At 34.9% G+C, this 21,108-nt stretch overlaps 1 protein-coding gene across 2 annotated transcripts in view; it reads right to left on the reverse strand.

The window, feature by feature from the left end:
* Positions 1 to 748: 748 nt before the first annotated feature.
* The window catches only part of MFSD11 (major facilitator superfamily domain containing 11), a 34,470-nt gene continuing 14,110 nt past the window's right edge, over positions 749 to 21,108 (reverse strand). For both annotated transcript variants that reach the window (XM_044673469.1, XM_044673468.1), the window contains 4 exons: positions 20,105 to 20,230; positions 3,629 to 3,803; positions 1,937 to 2,072; positions 749 to 1,323 (listed from right to left, as the gene is read on the reverse strand). In XM_044673469.1, coding sequence (XP_044529404.1) covers positions 1,159 to 1,323; positions 1,937 to 2,072; positions 3,629 to 3,803; positions 20,105 to 20,230 — 602 coding nt within the window. In that variant the 3' untranslated portion in view covers positions 749 to 1,158. The remainder of the gene's footprint in view (positions 1,324 to 1,936; positions 2,073 to 3,628; positions 3,804 to 20,104; positions 20,231 to 21,108) is intronic.

The following is a 21,108-nucleotide window of genomic DNA, read 5'->3' on the forward strand; positions in this document are numbered from 1 at the left end:
ATGCACACACACCCCCCGCCTTCTAGTCTGTAGCTGACTACATTAAGAATTCTCAATCTGAACATTAAATAATCTATTTAAAACAAATATATGGAGATAGTCAAGATTTCCACTTGAGCATCTCCCTCAGTATTTAAATTTCTTTCTCAAAGATCTATGGACATCTCTGGTATTTTAATTGAAGAAAATAAAGAATAATTTTGTCTAAATTATTTTTCTCAATATGGCAATTCAGGTCTAGAATTTAAATCTTACAAGTATACAAAGGACAAGATGAATAACATCTTCCAGAAGAACTATAGGCAAGATACTAACATAGCTGTGTTTTTGTTTATTATATCTTTTAGATAAACATTTTTTAAAGCTTCCTTTTATAACTCTATAATTTTGTAATAATTTTCCTTTGCTTTGATTTTCAAAACTTGGTATCTGCTATAAGCTAAAATTTGAAAAAGGGATTAGTAAGCAAAATTCTTAATAGAACTTAAAGTATAAGCTTTTTCAAAACTGAGATTTCCTGGGAGCAGGTAGGTGACTTGGAGCATTGAGAGCCAGGCCAAGGTTCAAATCTGACCTCAAACACTTCTTAGCTATGTGACCCTGGGCAAGTCACTTACGCCCCATTGTCTAGTCCTTAACGTTCCTCTGCCTTGGAACCAATACATGGTACTGATTCTAAGATGGAAGATAAGGGTTTAAAAAGACTAAAATAAAATTGAGATTTCCATTTCAGCCTGTCTCTAAAATTTTTAAATTAATTCTTACATATATGGTCACATGATATAATTATTTTTTAACACTATAATAAAACATACTCCATGCACAGCAGGAATCTTTAAAAGATACATATTCCAACAGCTAAGAAAGATTCTCAAAGATAGAACAACATTAACATTTTATAACACAATTATAAGAGTGAAATAGAAAAAAGTATATCCAACAGAAAAAACTATTCAAAGAATGTCTTTCTCATTTCATTTTTTAAATATTCTATGTCTGTAAACTTGACCAACTTTGGCTGAGAGTCTTTTTTCCACATTAGTTGATACCATCCATTATACTGTTTAAGTTGACAGTGGCTCCTTCATCCAACTCTGCAACCCTGAATTTCTTCCCACCTTCCCAAGTTTTTTGAACAAAAATGCATTACACATGAGATCAAATGCTTCTGTACTCTGATCCTCGAGCTACAAAATTAGCAGCTTCCCATTCCACAATGAAGAAGGAAAGAGTTCCAAAGAAGCCAAATATCACCATGACCAGAAGTTGCCAATGAAGTAGAAGATAGTTGCTGTAGAAAAATGCCATTGCTGCACAGATGGACTGAAATATCATAGGGAAAAAAAAAACAAACAACACATAATATTAACACATCTCTACAATTTAAATAAATGACCCCATATCCTTCTCATCTAAATGATATCCATTCTGATAAGTCTGATAGATGTTGAATGGTTAGTTATTTCCCCAATGTGGTACATGCTCTTGCTTAATTCTGCTAATATACAAAAAAACTCTGATCCTTGAAGTTAAAATTACATTTTGTATATAAAAAGGAGACAACGAGTACAATGTGAGAAATACCATTCTCTGGTAGAATGGACTATGGTAACAAAGAGAAAGTCCTCCCTCTAAGCTGTAGAAGACAAGCATGCAACTAAATGTCCCTTCAGAGGAAAGTTTTTCATTATATACTCACACTCATTTATATATATATAAAATCTATGTTATTTTTCTCTCTTTCACACACACATACTCAGAAATGAGACCACTAAAGCTACATAGCCATTTCCTACTTTATCACACACTCTTTGAAAGGATAACCCTGACATAAAAAAAAAAACATTTAATAAAAACCAATCCACTATTATAAGATAATATGAATTCCAAACACAGAGGGGAAAAAAGCTGCCATTTTAAAAGAACATGACATTACCTGAACAAACTTAAAGACTGCAAAGGCAGGTGCACTATCTTCTGAATAAAGGAAACCCAAAATGCTAATTAGCTGAGTGTTAAAGCAGCTGTCTCCAAGACCCAATAGAAAGCTGCAAAATAAGGCAATCTCTTTGCTGAATAAAAAAAAAAAGAGAGAGAGAGAATAATTTTGTATTAAGTATTACCAGTGTTTACTAGAGGCATTTAAGAGAAAACAAAAGCACTATGATATAAGTACTATACACAAACTAAGTAGAAAACTTTAAATAATCTAAAAGGGCAAAATAGAAAAACAGAAGTGAAAAACTATAAAATTCTGTATTAACTTGTTTTCAAATCCTGGGAAATTTTATTACTAATAGAGTTAAGGAGTCATGATGCACAATTTTTGGGGGTGGGAAGTTGTGTGGGGAGAGAGTGGAAAAGGTGGATCCAAATCAGCGACTAATCTTTAACTTAACTTTAACCTTTGCTACTAACAACAATATAATGATCCAGGCCAATTCTGAGGGACTTATGAAAAAAAATGCTGTCCACCTCCAAAGAACTGTGGGATAGAAATGCAGATGAAAACATATGGTTTATAACTTGTTTATTTGGGTATGTGCTTTGAAGTTTTAGTTTTATGAGATTATTCACTTATAAAAATTAATAATATGGAAATGTTTTTGCATGATAATACATGTATAATACAGACTGAATTGCTTGTCAGCTCTAGAAGCAGGGAGGGAAGAAGAGAGGGAAACAATATGGATCATATAATTTCACAAAACCTATGTAGAAATTTATTAGTAAAGTAAAAATGTTAACTTAAGAATCTCAGAAGTTTTTCTGGAATGTTGAATCTAAATGATTTGCCAACAGTCAGGCTGCAAGTATGTGTCAGAGGCGAGACTTCAGCCCAGATCTTCCTGTCTTCTAGAACAGTCCTCTCTCTATATTGGGCTGTTTCTCATCATGACCTATTTCCAGAATAATTCTGTTTTTTGGGGAAAGCTTCAATATCTTTTGTCACCATGGATTTGAGGACTGATATTAACATATGGTCCATATATCAGAATGTTAAAGAGTTTTCCACTGAAAGGACAATTTCCTGAAGACCTAAAAAACCAACTTTCAAGAATTCAGAGATCTAGTCAGAAAGGCAGCAATGGCACAGGCAACAGAAGACTGGATTTGATATCAAAAGGCTTGAGTTAAAATCCCAATTAACATTTATTAGCAGAGTGATACTGGTCAAGTCACTTAATCCCTTTGCCCTAGCTACCTCCTCATCTATATAAAAGGAGGATTATAATATCTGCAGTATCTTGAAGGACTGCTGTAAGGATCAAATGAGAGAACCTATATGAAGTACTTTATAAATAGTAAAGTACCACATAGATATTAACTACTGTTATTAATTTATGTTTCACTTCTCTTTTATTTCCTTTAGCTTTTGTCATTTGGCTAAACTTGTTGGAGAGGAAGGAAAAACCAACAAACCTACACTAAACAAGCAAAACTATAAAAATAATTTTAGGATTATTTCCAATTTTCTAAGGTCCAACTCTACCAACAGATATTTAACATTTACCTTCAGGTTGACAGAACAGATTTTCAAGGTAACATCTTTACTTATATGTGAACCTTATCCTTTCCCCAAGTTAGTTACTGAGAAAGAGAGTTATAGGCAAAACATTTACTATACCTTGAATTGATATAAGCATTGCTATCAGTTCCATCAATAGGAGCAACTGGGGCATCACTGGGAATGTTAAGAAAAATCAAATAAAAAGCTACAAAATGCACCAAAATGCCCAACAGCACAACTGGGTTCCTGCCAAAACGACTGTTCTTGCTTAACAAGCCAAAGAGACTTCCTCCTACAAAGTCAAGAAGGCAAAATATTACTATCCAATGGTTGTGAATGAGGAGAAATACATTTACTATTGTTCACTAAAAGACAAGAAATTCAACACCTCCATTATGTGGAAAATTATAATAACAAACAAAATACTAAGTGTTTTGGAGAGGAATAATCACTAAACTCACCTGTCCATAATTTGAATGCAAAGAAAAATTTATGAGCATTTTTATGAATGGGGGAAAAACATCAGAGATCATATGGTCATTATATTTTAAAGCTGATTGGATCCCAGAAACAGTACCTTGGAACTGAAAGTACTTCACTGATATAGTTCAATGTAATTATTTAGCTCAATCCTTTTATTTTTTATAAATGAAGAAATGTAGTCCAGCCTGCTGTCAAATAGCAAGTTGAGTGGCAGAGCTGACTAGAAATAATTCAGGTTTTATATTTCAGAATTAAAGAATTTCAGGGGTCATCTCTAACCTGTACAAAAGCAAAAATTTCTGCCTGATGAGTGGACTCATATTCCAGTGTTCTTTCTATGTATTTTATTTTGTACATTGAAAAACATTATTCTCTGAAGGGATCCATACACCTATCAAAAAGGTTCATGACATGAAAAAAGGTTAAGACAACTTGTACTGTGCTATTTTCTAGGACAACTCATGTATGAATCACTGCTCATAACAAACATGAACAAAGGAAACTATTTAGCCAGATTCTTTATCTTTTTTTATTCTAATTTCAATTAAGTGGTCTACAAACCATAAAAATCCAAATTATCCCTGTATACTTTTATTCCCAGTTTCTTCTGAGCCCCATTTTAACAATACATATAAACACCTCATACTTTAGTAATTGTGTAGGTTTTAAAACCACTTTTATACCTATATTATCTGATGATCCTTGTTAACATCTCAGTAAAATAGGAAATTACTTCATTATCCTCTCTTTAACTTTAAAAAGCTGAGATTCTCTAAAGTTATTTGCTCGGATTTACCTAAAATTTAGACTAAAATTCTCAAAGTCTGGGTTTAGACCTGGTTCCACTGCTTACTAGAGATATAATATTGGGCAAATTGCTACTGAAAAAAATTAGGTTTTTTCTTCTGTAAAATGGGAGTGATATCTACCCTACTTAATTACAGATATGCTTTGAGGATAAAAAAAATGGACATGAAAGCTCTGTAAAGCACTATTAATAACTAAAGTATTTTTATTCATTGAAGAGTATTTCTTTCTAAATAGAATGCTACATGAAGAACATAAGTAAGAGATCATTCATAATACTTCAAAACATTAGATGGACTATGGACTCCCCAAACTAGGTAATGAAAGAAATTGCTTTAATAGCATTCAGTCTAACAAGGAAGAACCACATATAGAATTTAAGCATAAACAGGTAAGTTTCAAGTGATTCCAAAAAACTTGGGTTTGTTTCCAAGGAAGCCTAAGGTTGATAATATGGGAGTCTTAACATATAGGTTGGAACTATAAAGTAATGACTTTGTTTTTTAAGCAAACTAATTTCAAATACATAATATTTAAATGGACTAGTAATGCTTTTGTGGGTAATGCTGCTAGTGAGGCAAAGTAAAAGACAACTATGCTTATCAATCACAGATTCTTACATATAAATCTGCCACAAAATAATCATTTAACATTCTGGGGACTTTCACTTTTCTTTACATCTCAAAGATACCACTACACAAGACTGGTACATAACCAGTCCCTCTTTTTTTTTTTTTTTTAAAACATTTCTTTAATGCTTTTTACATTACTTTTTCATAGCCCTACTTTCTAATATCTTACAACCTGGTCACGTCTGTCACTGATCTTCAATTTTAATTCTTCACAAACTATAACATTTCATGACTCACAGAATACCATAAGAATACTAATATATAAAAAAAAGACGGATATACAGAAGCTTCCAATCACTCACACACACACACACACACACACACACTCTCACACACTCTCTTTCTCTCTCTCTCTCTCTCTCTCTTTCTCTCTCTTCTATAAAGCTGTTCCTTTGTATACCATAATCATAACAGGCATCCTTTAAACACTTGGTTTTCCTATGAGGAAAATTGACCAAATTCTTGAAGATGAGTAAGAATCTCATTTTTTGAGACTGTACATGATCTAGATGACATCTTGCTAATGGCAAATAAGAAAATGTGCTGGACCTCATCATCTTTAGAGAATCCCTCTTCAATCTGGACTATAAGCTGGCCCTCCTCCATGACGGCGATGAAAACCTATAGCTATCTTTTGTCTTATTCCTGGTTTGTTATTATTGATTAGAGGATCTTCTAAAGGATTCAATATTATTTTGACACAAGCGACAGAAAATATCTAATTGGAAATTGCTTAAGGAAAAATTTTGCGCTACTGAATTGATTTTTATAAGGACAACAGAAATTTATATTCTCTGTATCGTTCAGCAAATTATGTACTGGTAAAGATGCTGTCTACTACGGGAAATGATTTGTAAAAGTTTACTCTTTTCTTTCTTTTTTTGGTGCATTTTTTTCTTCTTAAGGTATTTTATTTTCCCAATTACACTTAGTAACAGTTTTCTACATGTTTTATCTCTCTTCTTCCCTTCCCTCTCCCCATCCGGAATTGGTAAGCAATTTGATATGAGTTATACATGTAATATCATGCAATACATATTTCCATACTGTTCAGTGTTCCAAGAGAATACTTATATAAAACCAAAACCCCAAAATAAAAACACAAATAAACTAAGGTTAAAAATAGTATGCCTTGATCTGAATTCCAATTCCAACAGTTCTTTCTCTGGGGGTGGATAACATTCTTTGTTGCAAGTCCTTCAGAAATGTCCTGGATCACTGTATTGCTGAGTAAGCCTACCTTTTTCTAATACCCAAGAATACCCTCAATATTTAGATTATCATACAAATTTTAAATAGCTGGGGGAAAAAGCACATAGGTTAATATTTATTGATGTTTATTAGTTATTAACTCTTAAATCATGTTAAAAAGTCTCAGATTTCTTCCCTTTCTTCAGATATGTTAAGAATCTACTATTCAGGGTCCTCAAAATCATGCTTATAGTTGGTATATCTGCATAAACTTGGATTACTGTCATCATCTTTGTTTTTCCACTTCCCTTATAAAAGCAACTCCATGGTTAAGATTTTAAAGAGGCTAAGTGACTTTATTATCCTTGATAGTGAAAAGAGCTGGTTATCTAAAAAAAAAACAAACCTTTCCGACCTTTTGTATCTTTTGTCCATCCATTGTCAGCCTCTATCTTTCAAAACTCTCAGGATGATTTTAAGGACTAAGGATGTTGCAATCTTAGTTGATGTCTTTTTCACTATTCACTTTTTTTTTTTAACCCTTGTACTTCGGTGTATTGTCTCATAGGTGGAAGATTGGCAAGGGTGGGCAATGGGGGTCAAGTGACTTGCCCAGGGTCACACAGCTGGGAAGTGGCTGAGGCCAGGTTTGAACCTAGGACCTCCTGTCTCTAGGCCTGACTCTCACTCCACCGAGCTACCCAGCTGCCCCTCACTATTCACTTTTGAGGGCCACTAATAACTTATTTAATTAAAATAACTTCTCTTGTCTCTTTAATCTTTCTTCTAGTTTATATTTAAACTTCTGTTTTATCAAGTTGGCAATCTGACTACACAAAAAGTTGATTCAGGAACGATGCTAACATTATCAATATTCGTTATTTCCTTTGTTAAAAACATACCAAATTTTGTTTTTTTGTGATGTTATTCTGTGCTCAAATTTATCTGACCATTTGACCCTACTTCTCCCCAACCTCCATTTAATAAACTCCAGTGGCTCCCTATTATATACAGTTAAATATAAAATCCTCCATTTGGCTTTTAAAGATCTTTTTAACAGCCCTTTCCTGCCTTTCAAGATCTATCTCTCTTCCATTTACTCTTTGATCCAGTAATACTTGTTTCCTTGCTTTTCTCACACATGATACTCTATCTCTAGACTTTTAAGTGTTTTCATTGGCTGACTCTCATGTCTGGAACAATCTCCTTTTTGATTTCTATTTCCCAGTTTTCCTAGCTTCCTTCAAGTGTCAGCTAAAGACATAAGACTTCCTCCACCCTATTTAATCTTAGTGAATTCCCTCTGTGAGTATACCCAAATTTATCCAAAATAATCATTTGTTCATAGTTGTGTGCATGTTGTCTCTCCATTTGACTATGAGGTCCTTGAGAGTAGTAACTGTTTTTTTTCCCTTAGTGTCTGGCATAATGCCTGGCACATAGCAGGTGCTTAATAAATACTATTATCAAAGTACACGTTAACTTAATTTGGAGATTCTTACTGAGATTCTCTGTAGAATTTTTCTACCTCTTCATCCTTTGCAGTAGATGGTGTATACTGCATTTATTTTCATGGTAGGTTTTATGAAAATATTATCATGAGCACTGCAACATGAGATAATTACATAAAATGTTTCCTATTGCCTTTAGGCTTTGGTTAAATCAACTTCATCAACTCCTTTATTTGCCTCTCCAAAGAAAACCTCTCATCCACCTTTGCATTTTAAGGTTTTTGTTCATATCAAGAATATCAGGATTGATACAATTTGATTCTTCCAGTACATGTCTATGGTCATTTAACAAAGACCTCATATTTTGGGTAGTAATCACTAAGGTAATGTTTATAGAGAGTCTAAAAACTGTCCTAGGACTTATGGCACAGGCAATAGGAAAGGTCCTAGCCAAGCTCAACCTCACTGAAAAAGAATAATTCAATCAAAAGACATTTATTAAATGCTTAAGTCAGAAGCAAAAGCTCAGAATCTGGGGTCAGAATGTCACACTGAAGAATGAATAGTGGCAATTAGGCCACTGCAGCTAAATCATAGGGCACATGGAGGGATATAAAGTACATAAAACCTGGAAAGTTAGGAACAGGTCAGCTTGTATACCACCCAGAAGACTTTATATTTGATCCTGTAAGCTTATTTAATTTGGGGAGGGAGTAGATTTGGTCAGATGTAAACTTTAAGAAAACCACTGTTTAAAAAAAAAGAAATAAAGAAAATCATTGTTAGTGGAGGATAGGTTGGAGTTGGGGAGAGGCTTGAAGCAGAAGATCAATTAGAAGGTGTCCTTAGGCAAGTAGTGAAGAGAGTCCAAGCTAGGGTTGTGACTAGAAGGATATGTATTTAAGAGGCAGTGTTAAGATAAAAATGACAAGATATGACAAGTATATACAAGTGAAGAGTCATGGATGATTCTGAGGTTGCAGAACAAAGAGTGTTATATGAAATAAAAACTCAATTCCATGTGAACTGGAAAGACCTCCTGGAATTGATGCAGATTGAAAGGAACAGAACCAGGAGAATGTTGTACACAGAGACTGATACACTGTGGCACAATCGAACATAATGGACTTCTCTACTAGCAGCAATGCAATGATCTAGGACAATTCTGAGGGACTTATGAGAAAGAACACTATCCACACCCAGAGAAAGAACTGTGGGAGTAGAAATGCAGAAGAAAAACAAATATATGATTGATCACATGGTTCTATAGGGATATGGCTGGGGATGCTGACTTTAAATGATTACTGTATTATGGAAATAGGTTTTGAATAATGATACATGTAAAACCCAGTGGAATTGTCCACAGGCTCTGGAAGAGGGGAAGCGAGGAGAAGAGGGAAAGAACACGAATCATGTAACCATGGAAAACCACTCTAAATTAATTAATTAATTTGAAAAAAAAAGAAAGAAATTAAAATTCAATAAAACTAAAGAGAAACATCAGTGAGTTCTTCTATCTTCTACAGGGCTGCACCAGGAGATGGCTGGAAGCCTGAAGATGTACCATTAGGAAGGACAAGGACTAAATCCAGCTTGAGCTCCTGGTTAGTAATACATCAAAAAAATGGGGCAAAACCAGTTTGAACTTCTGATTGAGAGGCTATTTAAGAAGACTACAAAATCTTTAGACTGTAGCAGTGGAGGAGACCTAAACCCAGCTCCAGAACAGGGTTGAGAAATGATGCAGTGCCTGGCCCTAGGTGGCCTCCTAGCAAGGGATAATTGTATGGGATATGGGACCAAGATACTGTCATGTCATCTAAAACTGCACAAAAGTAGCAGTATTGGATTGTAATGAGAGCATGACATAGCACCAATACAATATGACCTATTCTACAAAGGAGCCACAAGTCAAAATATAATAATAACAAACAATAAACAGGATATAATGATAACAAACTAAAAAAATAGCACATACATATAGCTTATCTGCGGCAAGTACTATGTTAAGTGCTTTACAATTACTATCTCATTTGATACAACAATCCACAACTCACAACAAAGATATGTGCTATTATTATCCTTATTTTATTATATAACTATAACAAACAGAGGTTAAGTGACCAGGGTCATACAGATAGTGTCTGAGGTCATATTTGAATCCAGCCTTCCTGATTCTAGGCCTGGTGCTCTAAATATACAATATCTGATACTTATCAAGAAGTGTGAAAGGGAATTTTTTATTCCCTTTGTCTATTTTAAGTTAATCAATCAGGAACTTGAAGTACCCCTACTTAATACTTAGTAATTCATTAACAAAGAGAGTTCACATTTACTTAGTCATTAACAGTTAGTCCTAAAGATCATAAGCATTGGCAAACCACTTCCCCTACCCAGTGCTAAGCAAATTGAGAGACTTTTGATTGGTTCCTGAGATGTGATAGACCACAGTGAAAGGAAGGAGAAACCAGAGAGACAGGAAGTGATGTGGAGAAAATTGCTTACAAAAACTAGCAGAGGGCATTCTGATTACTTCTACTGCCTTGGTGGCTCTTGCTAAAGGAGGACTTCTGCATTGGAGATTGATTCTGCCCTGGTAAGACTCCTGCTGAAGAGACTACTGTGACTCCTGGTTAGAAGTCGGAACCTGAGGGAGCCTTTGTCGGAGTTGAGCTGGATTTCTTCAAATCGGCAATTATAGGGTATTTAGCTAGGGAATATTTTCTACTTCCTTCCTACATTTCCCTCTTTACTATCTCTATCCTGCTGTAATAAAGCTACTAAAACTACTAACATAGTCATAAAATTTTAATTTTTATAAACAGTGACTACAATAATTCTTTTTAACTCATAAATTTAGTCAAACCATTTTTAACCTTTACAGAGTTAAATATTACAAAAACCCAGAGAAGATAGTATTCAGAAGGAGGTGGTGATGATAGCATCAAAAGCTGAATGGAAAGAGATCATCAACACTGAAAAGGCCTTAGAAAAATGACATTAGATTTGGTAATTAAGAGACCATAGGTTATAGAACTAGAAAAAATAATAAATTTCACTGGAAGAACAAAAGATCAAGAACATCAAGGAAACTGATGAAAAAAAAAGGGAAGGACAGTGGCCTAATGGTACCATATCTTAAACTATACTATAGAGCAATAATCATCAAAACAATCTGGTACTGGCTAAGAAATAGAAGGTTGGATCAATGGAATAGTTTCTAAGGCCATGGTGGTGAACCTATGGCATGCATGCTGAAAGGGGCTGCTCCCTCCTCCCTCTCCATGGGTGTCTGAGGACATTTCTCACATCACTTACCCCCCTGCCCAACAGCCTAATGGAGCACTTCCTCCCTCCCATCTTGGGTAAGGCTGGGGAAATGGGGACAAGGTGTTTAACATGCAGCGTGAGGGTTACAGTTTCGGCACTTGGTCTATAAAAGCTTTGCCATCACTGGACTGGGTGGTAAATGACTTCAACAATCTAGTGTCTGATAAACCCAAAGATCCCTGCTTCTGGAATAAGAACTCACTATTTGACAAAAAATGCTGGGAAAATTGAAAAACAGTATGGCATAAATTAGGTTTAAATCAATATCTCATACTCTACACCAAGATCAAAATGGGTATGTGACTTAAACATAGTGATATTATAAGTAAATTAGGGGAACATAGAATAGTTTATTTGTCAGATCTATGGAAAAGGAAAGAATTTATGACCAGTCGAGAGTTAGAGAACATTACAAGATATAAAATGAATAATTTTGAGTATATTAAATTTTAATAGTTTTTTTATAAACAAAACAAATGAATGAAGATTAAAAGGGAAACAACAAACTAGGAAAAAAATTTTATTACAGAATTCTCTGATAAAGGTCTCATTTCTCAAATATATAAAGAACTAAGTCAAATTTATAAGCATCCAACTCATTCTCTAATCAATAAATGGTCAAAGGATCTGAATAGGCAGTTTTCAGATGAAGAAATCAAAGCTATCAATAATCATATGAAAAAATGTTCTAAATCACTCTTGACTAGAGAAATGCAAATTAAAACAATGCTGAGGTACCTATTACATTATACTTATCAAATTGGCCAATATGACTGTAAAGGAAAGTGGTAAATGTTGGAGGGGATCTGGCAAAATTGAGACACTAATACATTGTTGGAAGAGTTGTGTACTGATCCAACCATTCTGGAAGGCAATTTGGAACTATGCCCAAAGGGCTACAAAAAAATGCATACTCTTCGATCCTGTAATACCAACTGAGTTTATATCCCAAAGAGATTTTGTAAAAATGGGAAAGGAGGGGCAGCTGGGTAGCTCAGTGGATTGAGAGTCAGGCCTAGAGATGGGGGGGGTCCTAAGTTCAAATCCAGCCTCAGACACTTCCTAGCTTTGTTACCCTGGGCAAATCACTTGACCCCCATTGCCCACCCTTACCACTCTTCCACCAAGGAGCCAATACACAGAAGTTAAGGGTTAAAAAAAAATGGGAAAGGACCCACTTGTAAAAAAATATTTATAGTAGTTCTTTTTGTGGTGGTCAAGAACTGGAAATTGAGGGGATGTCCCTCAACTGGGAAATGGCTAAACAAATTGTGGCATATGAGGGTGATGGAATATCATTGTATTGTAAAGAAATGATGAACAATACAATTTCTGAAACAGCTGGAAAAATCTGCATGGGTGATCTGCAGAGTGAAATAAGAACAGTAACAGCAATATTTGTATGATGATCAGCTGTGAAAACTTGGCTGCTCTCAGTAATGCAATGGTCTAGGAAAATTCTTTTTAAAAAAATTAATTATTTAGAATATTTTTCCATAGTTACATAATTGACATTCTCTACCTCTCCTTTTCCCTTCCCCCTCCCGGAGCTGACAAGTAATTCTACTGGGTTATACATGTATTATTGCTCAAAACCTATTTCCATGTTATTCATATTTATAATAGAGTGATCTTTTAAAACCCAAGCCCCCCAATCATATATACATAGAACCAAGTGATAAATCATATATTTTTCTTCTGTGTTTCTACTCCCACAGTTCTTTCTCTCAATCTGGATAGCATTCTTTCTCATAAATCCCTTGGGATTGTCCTGATCCACATCAGTTCTGAAAGACATGATAGGGAATGCTATCCACCTCGAGAAAGAACTGTTGAGTTGAAGAGATGTGGTTCAAAGCATATTATCTTTCTTATCCATGTACTTATGGATTTATTTTGGTGTTTTGGTTTTATATGAGTGTGTTCTTATAATAATGATCAATATGAAAGTGTGTTTTGCATAATACTATGTATGGCCCAGATCAAATTGCTTACCTCTCTGAGTGGGGAGAGGGAAAGAGATGGTTTGGATTTTATAATTTGGTAAGATGTATGTTGAAAATTATATTACATGTAATTGGGGAAATAAAATATCTTTGAATAAAAAAAATAAAGATGGAGTTCAAGTACAAAGAAAATCATAGTCAGGGTCATAGAAGACCTGGAAACTTCTACTAAAAATGAGAGAACTTATAATGTGGAAAATGGCAAAGGAGACATACATTCAAGAATAACAATATAATATCATAGGAGAGAAAATGGATCTTTAAGGAATAGAGTTCTTAGAATTTCTGATGAAAAGCCCAGAGCTGAACAGAAATTCTGAAATGAAACAAGTCAAAAGAAACCTAGAAATGTAAGGCTATTTCAGAAATGAGAAGATGTAATGTTAACATTCTAACAGGGAAGAAAAAACAAGTGTTATCTGAATCTTAATATTGTCAAAGAACACTGAAAGAGAGAAATAAGAAAAGCAGAGGGGGCCAGCTGGGTAGCTGAGTGGATTAAGAGATTATCTCCTTCAGTGTTCTTTGACAACATTAAGATTGAGATAACAATGGTTCTTTTGGGAAGGTTTGAGGGGGAGAAAGAGAACCAAAGATAAATAGAATACAGTAGAACTAATTAGAAAAAGGTGAAGTTTGTTATTTCTCATAACTGGGCTAGGTTAGAAGAATATACAAACACAAAAGGAAATAATAGGGGGAGTGGGTATCAGATGAATTTTAACTCTTATCTGAAATAGACAAAAGAGGGTTGAACACACATTTAGTGTAGAAAAATCAGTAAAAGGGAAACAGAAAAGCTGAGAAGGAAAATCACAAAAAATCTCCCAAATTTCCTGACATTGAAGGGAAGAGAGAGGACAAAAAGACAGAAAAGCAAGGAATGAGAATCTAAGTGGGTGACTTATCTTACCTCTAAGACAACTGGAGGAATGGATGAACAGAATGTGGTATATGAATGTAATGGAATATTTATTGTGCTGTAAGCAAATATGAAAGAAAAAATTTCAAAGAATCCTGGGTAGCAGGATTGGAGCAGAGTGAGGTGAGAAGAACTAGGAGTTCAATTTATACAAGGTCAGCAACACTGTAAAGAAACAACTCCAAAAAACTGATCAATGTTAACCAAGTCTCCAGAGGATCTATAATAAAGCATATTTCCCACCTCCTAAAACAGATAAAAGACTGGAGGTGCAGAAAGAGACATAGCTATTGTATGGATTTATTTTGATTGGCTATGCTTACATATTTTTTTCCTTTGTTCTTTCAGTTTTGAATAGGAGATTTGGGGGAGTGGGGAACATAGCAATAGAAATTCACAAAAAGAGCCACTGAAACATAATGAACTGACTAAAATTTATAAGGCTAAGGGCCATTCCCCAACAGAGAATATAACAGGCAGTTTTGAAATGAAGAAATCCACGCTAGCAATAACCATAAAAGATGTTCTAAAGCATCACTAATTAGAAAAATGAAAATGGTAAAGAGGAAAAAAGAAGAAAATGAAAAATGTTGGGAGCACTATTACACTTGTACTGTTGGTGAAGCTGTAAAGTGGTCCGGCCATTCTGGAAACCATTTTGCAACTATAACCAGAAAGTTATAAAACCATGCATATACTTTCCAAGAGTGTGCTAGAGTTAGATGGAACCAACTTGGGAGAGACAATTGTTAAATTTTTAGCATTAGCATATATACCTTTGAAATGAGGAAAAAGCCATAAAACAAGGTTTAATTGTTTTATTGTCTAGACCAGTGATTCCCAAAGTGGGCACTACCGCCCCCAGTGGGTGCTTTAGCGATCCATAAGAGCAGTGATGGCCACAGGTGCATTTATCTTTCCTATTAATTGCTATTAAAATTTAAAAAATTAATTTCCAGGCTGTTAAGTAATATTTTTTCTGGAAAGGGGGCAGTAGGCCAAAAAAGTTTGGGACCTGTTGTGAGGAAGATTATTTAGTATTAGTTACATATAGTGTTGGACCTAGCAGGAAGGGCTGGAGGATTCTAAGATGGAATGAAGGAGCAGGAAGTGAGGCTTGTGCTCTGAGAGAGACTCCATTAGTGGTTGGCACAAACTGTTGCTAGCCCTGGGAGATCTCAGAGTTAAAAACACCCTGCATCCTGACTCCCTGGGATCCTGAGTGGTGGTGGCTTTCAGCAAGTGGACAAGACCTGCAGAGCTGCTCCAAGTGGAGGAGGGGTTTGGGATCTGGTGGGCAGCATCTCAAGCACACTCTCTCTACTTGGGTACCTTGGACCACCTTGGCTTTTGGCCTCCTGTGATCATCTGTGGATTATCATGAGAACCCTCAAAGCCACCCTCAGTCCCTTTAACTGTGCTGGTCAAACCTGGCTGGAACCAGATTTGAAGCAGCCTTCCCAGGTACTCCAGAACTGCTCCTTTGGGCCCTGCCTGGCTAGGTCATTTAGATTAGAGAAGTCAAGTCCTCCCCTTGCCCTGTGGTTTTGCCCTTTAGCTTTAAGTGTAAAATCCCCTATTCCATCCTTTTTAGTTTCTCACAATTAAACAGTATAAACTTTTGCCTTGTCTGCTGGTTCCCTAGACTCTGGCCTAGGGATGAGCTGGGCGAGCTGGGCCAACTGCCATTCTTGACAGTTACCAGCTTAGCAGTGAACTCTGGTCTCCCTATCCTGGTTGGTTCTGTCTCTCCTTCAACCCAGTGTGTGTACCCACAACCATTTAGGTTATATTTTTAACATCCCTGGTGCCCCATCTTTTACAGTTTATCACTCCCAGATGGGTGGGTAACAGAGAGACAGACAGGAAGTGTACTCTTGGGCTACTAGAATCACACAGGAAGTTAGAGGGGTTTGAACATTCTATGAGGGAGCTCAGCCATTGGGTGTGAGCTGAAAGTTCTCAACCAGTGGTGAGCTGCTCAGAGCTGTTCAGCCCCAATCCCAGGTCATTCATAAAATCTCTGTGGGTAGGTAAAATACTATTAGACCTGGAGTAGCCCCAGAGAAAGGGATTTGAACCATGTTTTTTGAGTTTTGTTCTCTGTTGTTTGTACTTGATTGTAATTGTACTTGTGATTGTTTTATTAATTGTTATTAATCAGGAATTGTGGCTAATAATAACACTGATTTTGTGTACGGCTGGTTGGTTTGGGCAATGATGGGAACAATGTTATTTGAAGATTGGATTGATTATGTCCTTTTGACACTGTGGAAAGGAGTTTTGGCTCTCCCTTACCTGTGGTTCAAAATCATATCCAGGTATTTTAGGGGGATGATGGATGTTGAAATAGTACAACCTATTTTAATCATTAATATCCTGGATTTGTTATCTCATATGCCAATTCTGATCCTTATTGGTTATTTTGTGAATAAGTTAAGGTGGATGTTCTTCCATATTATGTATTGTTTTACAGAACCACTGGTCTAGACTTATGAAAGAGATGGAGAAAATGTTAATAATGCAGAATAAACTTAAGTGTGCTTTACACACACATTATTCTCTGGAGAACAGATTATTAAACATTTTCCAGCACACCCCTCTCTGATCCACTAAAATAAAAACTAAGTTCATACCCAAAGAAATAAAAGAAAATGGAAATGGATCTATATAAACAAAAGTATTTATATTAACTCTTTTTGTGGTAGCCAAAAATTGGAAGCTAAGGAGGAACAGTTATATCAGTTGTGATATATGATTGTTATTGTGCTCTAAAAAGTGGATAAAATGGTCAATTTCAGAGGAAACTAGGAAGACTTTTATGAACTGATACAAAGAAAAGTAAGCAGAACTACATCAATTTTTACACTGACAGAGAAAAGCATCTTTGAAAAACTTTAGAACTCTGATAAATGTAATACAAAACTATGACCCCAGCCCCCAAAATGAAGATGAAATATGACACATCCTGACAAAAAGGTGATGAGATTAAAATGTAATATGAGATTTTCAGACATTGCTAATGTGGAAACTTGTTTTTTAGGACTACACGAATATGCACTGTGAAGTTTATTTTGGAATTTTACTTGCTCAGTGGAAAAGGGGGCTAGTGGAAAGGACAGATTAATAAAAAAATAAAAATTAACTAAAAAATAAAAATAAGAACACAAAAAACAATGTGTAAAATTTATTATATATTTTTGAAAAAGTAAGAAGTATGAAACAGAGAATCAGGATTTCATAAAAATCCTATTTTGTGTTCTCACGTATGCATGAAAATGTTTTTTGGTGTTTAACTTCAGAATAAAAAAAAAATGTCTCCCAGTTTGCAAAGACTCTGGGGGTAGTCATAGTGCAGCTTCCTGAGGCTTCAACCCCTCCTCCCTCTCTTCCTTCTTTGCTAAAACTAGATGTTCTAACCAAGAACCACTGATTTATGTATTCTCTGGGAATCTGGGTTAGATGGTTACACAATGACATATTGATTTATTAGTCTATAGAAAACTGTCTAAATTTGATGAGGTAAATTAAGTCCTTTGTGCTGATCCTGTAAATTATTACCAATCATTGTTTATGTGAAAAGCTTACCTAATCCCTTAGCCTGTACCAAAATATTTATATAACAACAGCTGTGATGAAGTAAACTCCACTATGATTTGCAAACAGCTTGGTATGATCCTCCTGACTCCCAAATGTGCTCATGTCATCCTTCTCCCCGCGTCTCATTCTCCTCATGCCTTTGGGATGATCCCCAAATGTCTGTCTGGACTCATCAGGACTCCCAGACAGAACTATACCATTCATTTTGGATAATTTTTATTTTTATTTTAAAATCAATATATGTCAAGGAAGATTAAAATATACTGTCAGAACAAAATTAGGTAGAGGCCAGTTGTCAGATAATTTAAGAACAGAAGAGCATGGATTTAGAGCTGGGAAGAAACACAGAGACTACCAAATCCAACTAAAGAACAGATGAGGAAACTGAGTTGATGGGGGAAGGGGGACTTGCCCAAAGTCACATAGTGGCAAAGAAGAGATCTGAAATCAAGTCCTCAGACTCCAAATATCCCATATGCTATAACAGTCTCATATGAGCTTTTCTCTCCTTTGAAAAAGGAAATTGAAGTTTTGAGATGTTAATAAACTGGCTGAATCTCCAAATTTCCTGACTGCTAGTCCAGCATATACCACTTACTTTCTACCCATTTTTATACTGCTTTGTACTTTTAGAAATAATTTATTCTTCATGTATTTGTCTCCTCTATAAGACTGTGATATGAGTTTGTCAAGGCTAGGCGTATCCTAAACTTCATTTAAATCCTCTATAAACCAAACCAATTCTTTACATACAGAGATTATTAGAGTAGCCCATTGGGCTGGCAGTCAGGAGGGATTGGCTTAAATCTCACCATGTACATATTGGTTTTTTTTTTTTTAAACCCTTACCTTCCATCTTAGAATCAATACTGTGTATTGTTTCCAAGGCAGAAGAGCAGTAAGAGCTAGGCAACTGGGGGGTGAGGGGAGGTTAAGTGACTTGCCCAGGTTCACACAGTTAGAAAGTGTCTGAGGCCAAATTTAGGACCACTCTTCTCTATGCCTGGCTCTTAATACACTAAGCTACCTAGCTGCCCCTTACATATGTCTTAAAGATGACAGTAACAAAGCATTTATTTATCACCTACTATGTGCCATGCTTTTCAAAATGCTCACTTATTTCTCAAAACAACCCTGGGTAGTGGGTGCTATTATTATTCCCATATTACATGTGATGAAACTGACATCAGATGTTAAATGACTTGCCCAAGGTCACAAAAGTAGTATTTGAGGACAGATTTAAGCTTAGGTGTTCCTAACTCTAGGCTCAGTGGTCTCTACACTGTACCATCTGACTGTCACTTACTTGGGTCTTAAGACACTTCTTGTGTGTGATCAAAGGCAAGGTCTTTTCTAAGCCTTCTGTTGTTCAGTCATGCCCAATTCTTTGTGACACTTTTTGGGGATTTCTTGGCAAAAAATACTGAAACAGTTTGCTTTAGTTTCAAATGTAAAATGGAGATAATAATATTCACACATCTACCTTAATGAACTTTGAGGAAAATGCTCTAACTGAATATTAATTTTTTTTGTTACCTGAAAACAATGCCAAAAGACTTCAAATGCAAAACTGAAAGAGGAATTTGTCCTTTTGTCCTAATTAGTCATTTTAAAGAGGAGATAACTGAGAAAGTTAAATGACTTGCCCAAGGTCATTCAGATATCAATAGTATAGATTACATTCAAAACTCCAGTACTTTCAAATCAAATCTAATGCTGTTTCTACCACACCATGCTTTTTTCTCTTAAGGACCTAACATTTGAATCATAAAATTTCAAATCTGTCAGTTAACAATGAAGCAAGTTTTTCCTTATGTTATTACCAATTAAGACCTACATACTTAAGTGTAAAACAGTTTTAGGAAATTATATAAGCATTAAAGTAAACACAGATCTTAAAATTAATGATCCTTCTAGAAATCAATAGATAAAAAATTATGTTTTGATATGAAGTTTTAGGAAATGTTACATATTTATCTTGATAATTTCATTTCTAATTGATTTGATCTAAGTTGTTTGTTTTATTTATTCCAAGATGATGAAAATGACCAGAACTACAAAGTACAAGAAAATGAGAGGAGAAACTGAAGGACATGAAAAATAGAGAATCATGTAAAAGTTTTAAAAGAAACTCCACAAAATTGGAAAGATGAGTGAAAATTATTTCTAACCTAAAATTTCTCCAATGCCGATGAAAATGCCAGAAAGTCCAATAAGGCTCTTTTCTTCTGTGCCAAACTGATTTACAGCACCAATACAGGTCCCATATATACCAGAGAAGAATGTTAATTCTAGGCCTTTAGAGAAAAATCCGCAAGTTAATTAAAGAATCATAATCTCTCTTTCATCATTCTTTATCTACAAGCATCAATTTAAAAAAAACATACACACTACCAGAAATCTTATAATTCTCATAGAATATTATTAGCCACTTGAAAAGAAATCGTTTTGCTATTGCCTTTGTATCTTCAGCAGAGCCTGACACACAGGAGGCACTAAATGACAGGCTGACCACTTAAAGATGGTTAAGATAAATAGGATGGTTTTTTCAACTTAATATGTAATTCTGATTTGCTACAGACATAGTGAAAAACATCAACCACAAAATGGCATCTGTATGAGCCTTAAGATAAAAATTATTCAAATGTACAATGATGTTATCAAGACTAACTTCTTACCTTTCTTTTAGGGATAAGTAAAGTTCATAGCTTTGTTATAGTTAATATAAATGGGTAATGAAAATTTAAATTTTCAACTTTCTCATGAATACCTTTCTTGGTAAGGAAAATGACAAAATTAGAAATATAATGCTAAATATTTTGGCTTAAAAGTACAACACAATGTTTTAAATCAAAAACAATTTTCTTTTATGAGTCAAAAAAGAAATTACATTGTTAAACTAATAAGAAAACAGAATATTCTCCAAGGTTACAACTTAATTTTAAAATGTCTTATTTTTGTTTCTAATTTCTCCTCTCCTTGAGGTTCATGAAGATAAAAGAAGATAATTAGCAGGTTTTTAAATTATCATAAAATAAAAAAAGACTGTGGCCACAGGTTGGTTACTCTTATGATTTTCTTTGCATATCTCATTGCACAGTTAATTATTACATTCATCCATGTCAGAACATAGGGATTTATTTCTGAACCTCTATCTGTGTAGTGTCACAATGCT

The sequence above is a fragment of the Gracilinanus agilis genome, chromosome 4 (assembly GCF_016433145.1).
Source record: "Gracilinanus agilis isolate LMUSP501 chromosome 4, AgileGrace, whole genome shotgun sequence".
Taxonomy (NCBI): domain Eukaryota; kingdom Metazoa; phylum Chordata; class Mammalia; order Didelphimorphia; family Didelphidae; genus Gracilinanus; species Gracilinanus agilis.